A 14,030-nucleotide genomic window follows, 5' to 3' on the forward strand; every position below is an offset into this window, starting at 1 on the left:
GAGGATTACCAAACCAGATTTGAGGAGTTGAAGTCATTGCTCATTACTAATCCTCTCTCATCCTAACTTGGGCTAGCCATATTTTGTGTCTACTTTTATCAGCAGACTAAGTGATGAACTTAGACCAACCGTTAAGATGTTATGGTCGGCCATCGTCAAACAGGCTGCAGAGAAAGCCCAGCTCTAGGAATTAGCCTTAGAGGCAATTTTTAAGAAGCAGAGAACCCTATCTAAGGGATATGCTGGGAGCAGCTTACATAATAGTGGAGGCGGCATGTCTAAGCCTGGCCATCAAATAGGACATAAGGGTAACCTGCTTCCTAAGGCTATGCCCAAGCCCCCCCTAGATCCCTCTCGGTGGAACAGAAACGGTAGCTTGGTTTCATTGTGGAGAAAGGTATTCTCCCAGACATCAATGTAGGAAACAGTTATTGCAAATGGAGGGTCAAGAATAAGAGGAAGGAGGAGTAGAGGATGCATGTGAATTGGAGGCTACAGGAAATGGAGCTATATTGGAGAGGAAGGTGGGGAGATACCATTGCATGCCTTAGAAGGCTACCCGTTAGAAAAGATAATTAAGGTGAAAGGTTCAGTGGGAGAGAGGAGAGTGATGATCCTCATCAACAATAGAAGCGCGCACAACTTCTTGGATGAGGATACTGCCTTAAACTTGCAATGTCCCATGCAGGCAACTCTTCCCTTAGCGGTTACGATTTCCAATGGCAGTAAAATGGTAAGTAGATTCAAATGTCCAGATTCAAATGGATGATGCAAAGTCATGAATTCACTGCGAAGCTGCTGATCTTAAAATTAGGTGGTTGCCACATTGTGCTAGGGGTGGATTGGATGAAAACAGTGAGGCCCTTGATTTTTGATTTCAATAAGCTGGAAGTAACCTTCAAATTGGCAAGGAAGAGTTTAACCTTAACAGGGAGTTTGGAAGAGGGTGATGCAATTTGGTGACAGGCCGAAGGATGCAAAAATTATTTCAGCATGGGGAAGCTGCCATAGCCCAACTGCTTTCCACATATGCAATGGAGTCGAGGGCTGAGGAGGGAGATGTAGGAGAAAATGCAGCAGCAGAAGGAAGGGACCATCCATGGCTTAAACCTGCTTCCACACTACATTCTCTCAACAAGGTACAACCTTGTGACCCTTTACATTCATTGTTGATTGAGTTTGAGGTTTGTTTGTTGAACCTTCCACCCAACCCACAAATCGATTCCTTAAATCATACTATCCATTTGAAACCCAATATAGAGCATGTGAATTTCTAGTCCTATAGGTATTATCCCTTCCAAAAAGCTGAAATAGAAAGGCTGGTCAAGGAAATGTTGACCAAATCAATAATCCAACCGAGTCAAAGCCCCTTTGCTTCCCTCGTCCTCCTTGTTAAAAACAAGGATGGTTCTTGGCGATTCTGTGTAGATTACCACCAATTGAATTCCCTCACCATCAAAAACAAATTCCCAATTCCAATCATAGAGGATCTCCTAGATGAATTATCTAGAGCCACTATTAAATCCGGATACCACCAAATTAGAATGAGTCCAACAAATATTCTTAAGACTACCTTTAGGGCTCATCAAGGCCTTTATGAATTTTTAGTTATGCCATTTGGATTAACTAATGCCCCTACCACATTCCAAACCTTGATAAATCACATCTTTAACCCTTATGTGAGAAAACTTGTCTTTTTTAATGACATTATCATATACAACCCTTCTCTTGACCAACATTTGAGCCACTTAAGAATAGCCTTCAAAATCCTCAGATCTAATCAACTATTTGAAAAGAGGTCCAAGTGTGCTTTTGCTGAGAGGAAAGTGGAATACCTAGGCCACATAATTAGTGGGGAAGGGGTGAGCACAGACCCAAAGAAAATTGTTGTCATGGTGGGGTGGCCAAAACCATAAACTGTCAAGGACTGAAGGGGGTCCAAGCTTAACAAGATATTACAAGAGGTTCATCAAAGATTATGGTGTTATGAGCAAGTCATTGACTAAGTTACTCAAGAAGAATAGCTTTGGATGGAATTCAAGAGCAGAGGCAGCCTTTCACACACTAAAGGCAGCAATGACACAGGCCCCTATATTAGCCTTACCTGACTTTACTAAGCTTTTATTTTGGAGACAGATGCTTGTGAGACGGGGGTAGGTGCAATGTTGGTGCAAGAGGGAAAACCCTTGGTTTTTCTTAGCCAAGCCTTAGCCCTAAAACACTTATGACTAAGCATTTATGACAAAGAGTTGATAGCAGTGCTAATGGCGGTGGACAAATGGACGTATTACCTAGAGGGGAACTGGTTTGTAATAAAAACTGACCATAAGAGCCTCAAATTCCTGATGCAACAGAAGCTACATACTTAGTTACAAAAAAAAGGAGTGAATAAGCTACTAGGCCTTGACTACATCATACAATACAGAAAAGGGGAAGAAAACACAATGGCAGATATATTGTCAAGGAAGGAGGAAAAATGGGTTGCCAAGCTATCTCAATCGTGGGGCCTGATTGGGTGAAGGAAATAATAGTAAATTATGAGCAAACCACACGGGCAAAGGATCTCGCGACTTAGTTAACAACTCAGCCCACCAATCGAAATGGTTATACCTTGTCGACTAGGTTACTAAGGTACAAAGGAAGGTTGCTAATAGGAAAAGATGACCAGCTCAGGTAGAGGATCCTGTTGTCATCGCACAAATCACCCATAGGAGGACCATCAAGCTTAAATGTCACTAACCACAAGGTAAGGCAGTTGTTTTATTGGCTTGGGCAAAAAAGGGATGTGACCAAATATGTGTTATGCCCTAGCCCTATTTGTTAGCATTGTAAGCATGAGCAGGTCCCTTATCCAGGACTGTTGTAGCCATTTGACGTACCGAAACAGAAGTGACAACAAATTTCTATAGACTTTGTGGAAGGCTTGTGTAAGTCAGAAAGGAAGAATGTTGTACTAGTACTGGTAGACAAATTGATGAAATTTAGCCATTTCATAAGGATGGCTCATCCCTTTACAGCCCCTGCGATAGCAAGGCAGCTGTTAGATTCAGTGGTGAAGATACATGGGTTGTCTATCATCTTGGACAAGAACAAAATATTCACCAGCAACTTTTTGAAGGAGCTATTCAAACAATTGGGAGTGGGGCTACACATGTCAACGACGTACCATCTCGAAACAGATGGACAAACTGAAAGAGTAAACCAATGCCTAGAAACTTACCTCAGGTGCATTTGCTTTTCTGAGCCAAAAGAGTTGGAACAAGTGGTTGCCACTAGCCCAATGGTAGTATAATAACTTCCACCATTCCTTGAAGAGATCCCCATTTGAGGCACTCTTCAGATATAAACCACCCTGTCAAATCCTGGAGATCTGTCAGAGTTCTCTCACCAGTTGGTAAGAATTTGGGGAAGAATGAAGGGGAAATTTAGCAGAAATGTAGGGAGAATCAGAAGAATAGAAAGTAAAAAAGGGGAAGATCGAGAGAGATGGAGAGAATTTGGAGGAGAGAAATCAGAAATATTTCAAATTTATTCATTCCTACCTATGAATTATGCTGGATCAGTCTTATATACTGATCCAGATAGCAGTGATTTGCCTTCTAAGTACCAATTGCGAGCTACTTCTAAGTACAACTGGTTCAATCCAAACTAACTACAAGTACCAAAAAAAGGAATACATCTATTATCTATTACTACTATACCCTTGGGGACATGGCACACCCATGATACCTATTGTCATGCAATACTCAAGTACTAAAATGCCGTTGGACCAGTACTTGCAACAAAGACAAGAGGCACTCCAGGTGATAAAGAAATAATTAACGATAGCAAAGAACGGGATGAAGCAAATGGCAGAAAGGAGGAGGAGGAGAGAGAACTTTCAAGTTGGGGGACATGGTCTATTTGAAGGTCAAAAGATTCCAACAGCAGCTTTTTTCTACAACCCTTGCGACAAAATTAAGTCCCAAGGACTATGGACCATTTCCTATAATGACCAATGTAGGGAAGGTTGCATACAAGCTGCAGTTACAGGAAGGAGTGCTAATTCACTCGGTTTTTCATGTCTCCTTGTCAAAAAAATCCATGGGGCCTACTAATCGGACTAGCTTGGGCCTCCCTCCTCCAGAAGAAGACTCATCAGAAAAAGTGGAGCTGCTTGCAGTGCTAAAGAAGAGAGTAATCTATCAAATTTCCCTACCTTTAACCCAAGTCTTGGTGCGGTGGACCCATCTGCACCCTGATCACACAACTTGAGAATACCTGCCAGATCTTCTCAGACAATTCCCTCAAGTTTCCCAACTTTTGTAATTTCTTGAGGATAAGAATTTTTTTTTTTTTTTTTTTTTTTTTTTGGGGGGGGGGGGGTGCATTTCACACATTCCTAGAGGTCAAACAGTAATGTAATTCCTTCTTATGTTGTAAAGATTGTACTTAGTTGGTTAGTAGCATCCATGCATCACCGGGTGTACATTCCTGGTTGGTTTATATATGTTAAAATTGTGGAGCAATGATTCTTTGACTACTTTTGATCTTGAGAAGGAGTGTTTTGATTAGGAAAGTACTAATAAGGAGGATACCGGTGCTGGAGTCCTTCCTCAGACTCCTGACTTATAGGAAGAAGAGCAACAACCAAAATTGGTAAAAGACATTGAGTCATTAGATATTCCGGCTATAAATATAGTCGGAGATGCCAAGTCATGAATGGCAGTTGCTGGAAAAGTCATTGCGACACCATTGGAGGAGAAATCTGTTTAAGATGAACCTTTGGTGTACACCAGCAAGCAAGAAGGAAAAGATGTTGTGAAGTTGGGAAAGGTTACAAGCACATCAACTTTGAATTTTGAAGATTATAAGTGTGTTGTTCTTTAAGATTATAAGGTACTCCTCCAATACCTGATGTCAATGCAAAACTAGCAACTGAGGATTTACTGGACATAGCCAAAGAGAAGAGTAATGGTTCTGAGAAAGACGGTCCTAAGAATATTGTTCCTCTATCTTTGACTCCAGAGAAGGCTGATGTCAAACACCTAGATTTAACCTAGGATTTTTTTAGATAAAAACTGAGAACAGATAGAATTGGAAGGAGAATTAGAACAAAAAAGTCAAAGACACCAGAGAGAATTGAGGGAGAACATAAGAGAGAAATTAGGGAGAACTGAGAGAGAGAGAGAGAGAGAGAGAATTTGAGAGAGACAATCTGATTATCATTCCACAAAACTCTTGATTCTCTACTGCTCTAGCCTATTTATAGGATTTACTATCATTTCAGTGACAATACAACTGAAAGGTACAACTACTATAGCAGCCTAAAGTACGACAAGAACAAGAAGAAATAAATACCTGTATTAGACATTTACTAGTATATCGTTGGGGTTGGGGTCATGACAGCTGAGGAGTCCATAGCTTTGGTTAAATTAGGTATCAAGAAGGATAAGACACTTCCAGCAGGAGAATATCTTACTGTTGTTTTGAATATTTTTTATTTTGAACAATGTGACAGTCTTGCTATCATTTCAGATGGTGTAAAACCAGTTTCTAATGCTAGTTTTGGCAGAGAAGGAACAATTGAAGCAGACTGAATAGAAAAACTGTTATACGATTCGGAGGATGATGGAAGAGCAGGTTGTTGCCAGAATACTTATTGCTAAAACTCACTGGTGTAATTTCTGCATTAAGGTCAAGAAAATCATTGGAACTTACAGATCAATTAGAGAAGAGAGCTTTGAGAGGGAGATCTTTGAAGATTACATTTTATATTTGCAGGAAAAGCAAAAGAAAAGGAACATAAGAGAAAAGAGGAAAAGGCTTAGAAGAAAGAAAGGAAAAAGAAAAAGATGAACCGGATGGAGAAAGCAGGGATTAGATGAAGAATCCAGTGGCCAGTTGCTATAATTTCTAGGGGACAATAAATCTCTCAAGGAAAGGGGAATTGCCACAACCCCAAGGATATAATAGTAATTATATATTATATGTATTTCATTCTAGTTGTACTTTCTTGTTGAAACTGATTATACCTTTCAGTTGTTATTATAACTAAATGATAGAAAAGCCTATAAATAGGCTAAATCAGTTGGAGAATAGGATAGTTGAACGATAATCAGATCTCCAGACTTCTCTCTCAATTTCTTCCCTAATTTCCCCCTAATCTATCTCTCTCTCTTTCTTTGTTCTTTCTGAATTTTTCCTCTGTTCCTTTGATTTCTCCCCCCCTTTCTGTTCTCTTTCCCTCGGTTTCTTTCAATTTCCTCTTAAAACCCAAGGTTAAACCTAGGTTCCTGACAGTGTCTTGTAGGAGAGAAGCCTGTAATTAGGATTTGGTTTTGCCAACTGCTAAACTTGGCTAATAACAACTCTATTAATAGGTCCACTAGTTAAAGTCCTCTTGAGATTGTTCATGTTTACTCCCCTCACACCCCTATTGATCTTGTGTCCTTACCCCCAAATACCCAAATTTCTGAGCCTACTAAAATTTTTTCCCAACACATCCATGACATACATGCTGAGATTAGAAGGAAAATTACAATGAGTAATGTTAACTATAAACTTGCTGCTAATGTACATCATAGGGTTCGAGAATTTAACAAAGGTGACTATATCATGGTCCGTATTCGCCCTGAGCGCTTCCCTAAACATTCCTTCAAGAAACTACATGCTCGAGCTAGTGGCCCATTTCCTATCATTTGAAAATTTGGACCTAAAGCTTATTTATTCAACTTACCTAATAATATGAATATTAGTCTTGTTTTCAATGTGAAAGGGGAAATTCTATTTGCAACCATAGTTTTTGCTCTTCGTGGCCAAGATTGCCCATTCGGACCAAAGTGCCCTTGGCACTGTTTGCTCTCTCTCTCTCTCTCTCTCTCTCTCTCTCTCTCTCAGCAGTAGCAACAGCCAGCCGCTGCCACCTTGCCTCCCTCTGTCGTCATTGCTTCTCTTCCCCCCCTTTCTCTCAGCTATGGTCGTCGATGGCCTCAAGCAACGCAGCCACCCGCGGTTAACCATTCCCCCTCCGCCCCTTCCTTCCTCTCGGTATTCCCCCCCTTTCTCTCAGCTATGGCCGTCGACGGCTACAAGCAACGCGGACGCCCGCAGTCGACCATTCCCCCTCCACCCCTCCCTTCCTCTCGGCCCCATCTCTCTCTCTCTCTCTCTCTCTCTCTCTCTCTCTCCCCTCCTCCTCCTCCCCACTCCCTCTCTCCCCTTTAGATGGCGACGGCCACCAGCAACGTGGTCAGCGGCCATCACCAGTTCAGGGGGGCAACGAAAGCCCCCGAACCCTAGGGTTCGAGCACGGCAATGGCGATGGCCGCCAACCGCGTTGCTAGCGGTCGTCGCCATCTAGAAGGGAGGGAGGGAGAGAGGGAGTGGGGAGGAGGAGGGGAAGAGAGAGAGAGTCGAGAGGAATGGAGGGGCGGAGGGGGGATGGTCGGTCTCGGGCAACGGCGGCTGAAAGGAAGGGAGGAAGAGAAGTGATGGCGACAAAGCAGAAGGGAGGGAGAGAGAAGTGATGGCAATGGAGGGAGGCGAGGCAACCAACGACTGCACGAGAGAGAGAGAGAGAGAGAGAGCATGAACAGTGCCGAGGGCACTTTGATCCAAAGGGGCAATCTTGGCTACGAAGAGTAAAAATCATGGTTGCAAATAGAATTTCCCAAATATTTAACTCCTTACCAAGGCACATTTGAGCCTCCTCTCTTGCCTACTGGTGTTCCTACAAGTCACCAGGTTCCTTGTATCCCGAGCATACTGCAACAAAAGGATGTGATTGATGTGGGGCTTGACAATGGGATTGTGGCCTCTTCTCATGATGGTGGTTATCGCCATTTTCTTGTCAAATGGAAAGATCGACCAGATTCAAATAACACTTAGATTATTAAAGGGGATTTTTGAGTCCCAATCCTAAGCTCTTGGAGTGGTATTTATAGTTTTAACTCGTTAGGACCGAGTTCTTTTCAACCGAGGGAGAATAATGAAGATCATAGAAACAAATATTTTGAGAAACAATATTTTAGGCATCAAAGTAGAAATCAATATTGTTTTATTAGTTTCTTTATTTTAATTTGTTTTCTAGTTTCTTTTAATTTCTTTTATTTCCCGGAATCCAAATTAAATCGAGATTACCTTATAATCTTAATTAGATTATATCAAGAAAACATAGTTAGAATAGGTTTTTATCTTTTAGTTATTTATAAATAATCCTTTAGTGAAGTATTGAAGAGTAGACTTCGATGAATAATATTGAATATTGTTATTGGTTACGAGTGATCGAGATTACTCTTGTTTCTTTGGTTTGGGTTTTGCATCATAATGACTACCAGGTCTATGTGGTTACTCTAAATCAGCCTTTTTTTCTTTTCTAGACAAGGGTATAAATTTTAACTCCAATACCCAGTAGGGTAAATTACTTCTGAGTAATAGTTGAACAGCGTATGTGTCAAGTCCACAACTTAATGTTTGAAGATTGGCATTTGGAAGTTAAATAAATCAAAAGACAGCATCAATGAGTGGCCATTGAACAAATTGAACACAGCATACCTGCCAATTTCAAATTGCACAAGACAGGAGCAAGCGAAATCTCTCATGCAGTATTTACACCCCTTAGCTATTCTGCATGGTAAGTTTACCATGTCAGCTAACACCTACACGAATGCACATTGCACAAACAATTAACACTGTAGGTGCATATGAGCAAACACCATGAAAATAAGGCAGGGAAGCGAAGATTGAACAACTCCATTAACAATAATAAAAACTAAAAATTACAGGAAATCAAAATATGAACACGTAAGGCAATTCACTAACTTAAATTAAGTCAAAATATTTACTTTAAATAGAAGAGCCCGATGAACACAAAAGCCAGTAGACAAGCTTCCAATTGGAAGCACAATTGAGCCTAGGCAACTCCTCAAATTTCCTGTGCACTCTTTCCAGCGGGTACTGAGACAATGTACTTCTGATGAAGCTGCACCCCTTGTGACATGAAATGTTGGAACAATTAATCATTGAAAATATTTACTTATTCTGAGCATTAAAAAGAAAAAGAAAGTGAGAAAAATTACCCCATGCGATCACAGACAAGCTCAGCAAGCTGATTGACCACATCTGCTCCAGTAATCCAGCTGCCAGATAAGTTTAGTACCCTATTCTGCAGTTCCTTCAAACCAGGATCCCTAGATTTGTCAATCAAAACTACGTCAATTGACAAACTGTCATGAGGATCAAGAGTCCTCAAGGAATCAAAAGATGGAACTCGACCACTCTCTTGTATATCATTGCTTAAAGACCATACATACGGATCCATCCCGTGGATCAAGTAAAACCCATCTGGAACTTTATCATAGTAAGACATGCAGCCATTCACCTATTGAAAACAGATTTTGTGAAAACCATATGCATATAGTTGGTGGTACATGAGCTTGAAACAATACAAACCTAAGGTGTGGATATGACAAAATATATTCTAATAGACAAGTAAACTATGAAACACATACATTTATAAGAAAAATCAATGTAATGCATTATGACATACCAATAAAACAGTAGAAAAGTAGGGCTAAGTACTGAATAAATATATAAAATATGCCTACATGGAAATGATTATCTAAAAGATCCATACAAAATAAATAAATAAAAATGAAAACATATCATTCAAAGAAGAACTAGTTGAAGAGTCTCCATTTATAATGTCTAGAATAATTCTTGAAAAATGTTTAGAGAACATTTTAAAAAGAAATGTATACAAAAGTTTGGGCACAAGTTATTGAAAAAATATAAATTTTGTAAGCACAAAAGGGCAATATTAAATGAAGTCCACAAAAAAAACGCATCCATTGTGGTGGAGCCAAGGTGACCCTGGCAGCTAGAGGACTACTCTAGTTTCTCAATGGATAGCTGGGATAGATTCCCTTCACTGGATGTATTAGCTACGGTGATGGCATGAAGTTCAAGGAAAAGATCTGTCCACTAGAGTGAGCTAGGATGAATCTAACAACTAGAGAAATGACTCTAGTTCTCAACAGTTTGAGATTCCTATTGCTATGACTGATATGGTAATCCTAAATTCATTGGATTTGGGAAAAGACCTAGATGCTATCCTAAGATGACTCTTAACTGCAATGTGTATCCATTGGGTCAATTATTACCCAAAGAGAAAAACATTTGGCATTATGAGATTAAACATTTACATTGGTTCCCAAGAGTTTTGCATTTTTTATCTGTTGCACCATCAGAAGAGGTAGTTGAATAAATATCCACGCATAGGAATTTACCTATGAATAAGACATATAGAATTAAATTTTTCCATACCTACATAAAATCAAAATCAGTCAGGTAATCAGCTCTGATGCCACTTATTAAGAATATAAGGCATACTAAATTCTGTCAGGCTTACACAGAATCAAAATTAAAGAAACACAAACTTAATGCAGTTAGGCAAATTGCCTACATCTACAGGTGAAAAGGGAATTAAGTCACTAAGTTTAAAGAATTCAAGCCAAGGTGAAAAGAATTGTTGAAATTGACTTGAATTTAGAGTTGTATAACCCAACCTAAAGTATGAAAAAGATAAGATTTTTGTAACAAATGTGAATAAAATAATGTGTATTCCAAAATGTATAATACAAGAGAATATATATATATATATACAAGTATTTTAAGTTAATTACACCAATACCCCTTACTTATCTTATTTAACACAAAAAAAAGTGAATTTAGATAGATGTGAATCTCAGTGAGAAATTGTTGAGATTGCATTGAAGTTGGATTTGGATAACCCAACCCAAAGTATGATAAAGATAGGATTTTTGTAATCAATTCAAATCTCCATGAGTTTAGCTAAGATATCTAACCTATCTTATTCTCTCTATAAATAGAGTCATACCTGATTATCAAATTATGGTGGGGTATTTAGTGTTGTGAAAATTTGAGTGCAAAGTTGTGAGCAATGAGCATTACAAATATCTTGGTGAGACTGGCATATTGGGGTTTTGGGTTAAAAGTGAAACAATTCATCTCATGCATCCATTACTCACAGTGGACATCTGCTCCTCCCGTCGTGGAGTAGGCACATTATTGAATCACATTAAATCTGCGTGTCTTTGATTTTGACCCAATACGGGCATGACAGAATTTAATTTTGTTTGTCTTATTTAGTAACACATCATAAAATTGATAATTCATTACAATATCCAATATGAACTAACTCTAAATTTCCAATAATAAATGTGGAAAAAAATTCAATACAAAATATAATCCAAATTATATTTCAACAATAAAAAAATAAACAAAACAATTAACATCGTTCATTGCACACTAAAATTTTATTTCAACAATAATAATTATATATTTTTTTTAAAATGGGTTCTACAAGATACACAAGTTTATAGGTCATTTCAAGTTACACGAATAGTTCAGTGTCAAGTTTATATTAACACGATTTTAACACAAGCCAGTTTAAGCCAAACCCAAACTCCATTTTCGAGTCATGTTAACAGATCATACACCTATTTGCCACCCCCTATAATGTCTACATCAAAAATGTCTCGCAAAATGAAATTTCTTTTGGAAAAAAGTGGTTATGAAATTGTAAACTTTATTTATAAATTAACTTAAGGATTTTTTATAAAACTAAATTATGTACGGAAGTAAGGCTAACATGTTCCTCAGCCGAAGGACCAAGGGTTGATTTCAAATTAACCTCGAAATATAGGGCACAGTGTAAGACAATTACCCACCAAATAATCACAAACTTATCACAATACAGAAATTTCAATCAGCAAATGTAAACCCCACAATTTTTGTCCATACAATCCAATTCTCGGACGAAGAAAGAACAAACCGAGAAAACTGCATTACCCAAAAACGATGCGAGAGGACCTCCGCGAAGGCCGGACCGGCCCTGCCGTCGACAGCGTGGTCCAAGAAATTGGGATCGTCGGTGGAAGTAGCCTCCGACGAGAGGCGGAGCGCCAGAGCTTGCTGCAGCTGGTAGCCCTCTTCCGTCCGCTGAGCCCAGCTCTTGAAGGAGCCCGCTCCATCAAACATCTCCAACTCGAACGAATTATCAGACAAAAACCCTGAATCATTGTCCGAGAGTTCGACCGACCGGCCCCTTTGTTTCCCGGGAAAATAATTCGCGATTTCCATGGGAAACAAACTACTACAGGTTCGTGCACTTTGAGGTGTCTAGTAGGAGTGGGATGGGTCTCAAGAAAAGTGAGATTAGGTACGGATACATTGAACAACGGAAGACGCGGGGGGGGGGGGGGGGGGGGCCAGAGACGTGGCACCTTCTGGAAGATGGACACTGACGTGTTGGGAGAAAGAAAGAGAATAATGGGGTGCGTTGATTCTATCCGCTCTTTCGTGCGCCCGCGCTGGGATGCCGTGACAGTGACCCTTCTTCGCAAGTGGCGATGATAAATGACTGAACGCATCCAGCATTGAATTTGTTTTTTAAAATTTTTCAAAGTATTTTCTGCTACAGTTTTCAAATGATTTAACAAAGAATAAATTTTACATATTATCTTCAAAATTTATTTAAATTATATTTATTATTTTTTTCTTTTTAAAATAGTACGGATTTCCCTTAAAATTAATACTATTGTTACTTATCATTAATCTCATTTGTTATTGGACAAATAACTTATTCCTTAAAATAAAAAATATATTTCAACAAAAAACTTTTCGACTACCAAAAAAAAAAAATTCTATATCTCGTATCTACTTAAATTATAGGAATATGATAATTATATTCATAAATTATTAAAAACTAACTTAACTTATCAATAACCGAAAAGAAATATTATTTTTATTTTAAATAATTTTTTATTAAACGGGACATCCTTTATATAGACAAATAATAAGGAAATGATTGATTATATAAAATATATTTATACAATTCTTTTCTTTTCTCTTTTCTCAACATTTTTTTTTTCTTTTCATTTCTCTTTTGCCTCTTATTGCACATAGATTTTAATAAATAGTAAAACCAATAACTCTCTCATTCTTTCTCTTATTTTTCTCCCTTATTGGCCACCAAACGACCATCTCCATGTCATTTGCAAAAGCCCATCCATCAAGGTTTTGGCATAAACAATCCTACAATCATGAGAGTTTAAAACCTTGATCCAATTGCTAACACCAAAAATATTCTATATTTTTTTTTTAATTTTTGTGTGATTTTATAAAAGTATTGTAGGGTACCCTAAAATTCCTAAGTCTTAAGTGATTTCTCGATGTATTTGAGCTCCCCGAAGAGTCTCCAAGAAAATAGTCACCCGAGTCCCCTAATGGGTCCCCTAGGATGGTCTGACCTGTTTCTTTACATAAGTCAGGAGATACCTTCGAGATCTCTTCAACTAAAACCACCCGATGGCCCCGAAGCCCCCTCCAGGACCATCCAAAGACGGCCATCAGGGCATTTTAACCTTGAAGATGTCTCCAAGTCCTCTGGCCTCCTTGATGCATTTTCCAAAAAAAGTCTGAAGATTTGACCATGGGCCCCACCTATTGTCTATAAACATTTGTCTCCTCCAAGGCAAACAAATCTTTTCAGAATCATTTGAGCCCTACTTTTTCTCTCTCTAAACCCCATCCGGAACACTCTTTTTGGGACAGCAAAAGACACTCTACATATATACATTGGATATTTACTTGTACATTTCTCATTCTTTTTGGACTATTGTATGACTTAGGCATTAGAAGGCCCGTGTGCTTTTTTGGTGTCTTTTGTGCTTGCAGGTTGATGTAGGACTTTGCTCCTCGAAGACCCTGAGGCCCCTTTCCCCAAAGACTCTTTGGGACCTCTATTTGGTCCCCCCCTCCTCCCCCCCCCAAAGACCTATCTAAGCTAGCCATCCCCGAAGGCAGACCCTATTCAGGCTCTTAAAGCTTTGGCCTCCTAGGCTATGGACCTGGTGCTGACCCGGTTGACCTTGCTCGCAACATCTCAAACCCTCTGCCTTGGTGAATGACTCTATTTTGGCTAATTTCAAGATAAATAAATTTAATTGTTATAGTTTAACAACAAA

At 39.1% G+C, this 14,030-nt stretch overlaps 1 protein-coding gene across 7 annotated transcripts in view; it reads right to left on the minus strand.

Moving 5' to 3' along the window:
- Window positions 1-12,208, minus strand: part of LOC127805982 (serine/threonine-protein kinase CTR1-like) — a 71,956-nt gene extending 59,748 nt beyond the window's left edge. Inside the window, exons 1-5 of one of the 7 annotated variants that reach the window (XM_052342885.1) lie at window positions 11,854-12,207; window positions 9,294-9,361; window positions 9,060-9,170; window positions 8,826-8,970; window positions 8,536-8,639 (exon numbers count right to left, since the gene is read on the minus strand). In XM_052342885.1, coding sequence (XP_052198845.1) covers window positions 8,536-8,639; window positions 8,826-8,970; window positions 9,060-9,170; window positions 9,294-9,361; window positions 11,854-12,144 — 719 coding nt within the window. In that variant the 5' untranslated portion in view covers window positions 12,145-12,207. Of the gene's footprint in view, window positions 1-8,535; window positions 8,640-8,825; window positions 8,971-9,059; window positions 9,362-11,853 lie in introns of all 7 variants that reach the window. The other 6 variants (XM_052342889.1, XM_052342886.1, XM_052342883.1 and 3 more) reach the window with 6 other exon arrangements.
- Between the last annotated feature and the right edge of the window lie 1,822 nt (window positions 12,209-14,030).

Source organism: Diospyros lotus, chromosome 7 (genome assembly GCF_014633365.1).
Source record: "Diospyros lotus cultivar Yz01 chromosome 7, ASM1463336v1, whole genome shotgun sequence".
Taxonomy (NCBI): domain Eukaryota; kingdom Viridiplantae; phylum Streptophyta; class Magnoliopsida; order Ericales; family Ebenaceae; genus Diospyros; species Diospyros lotus.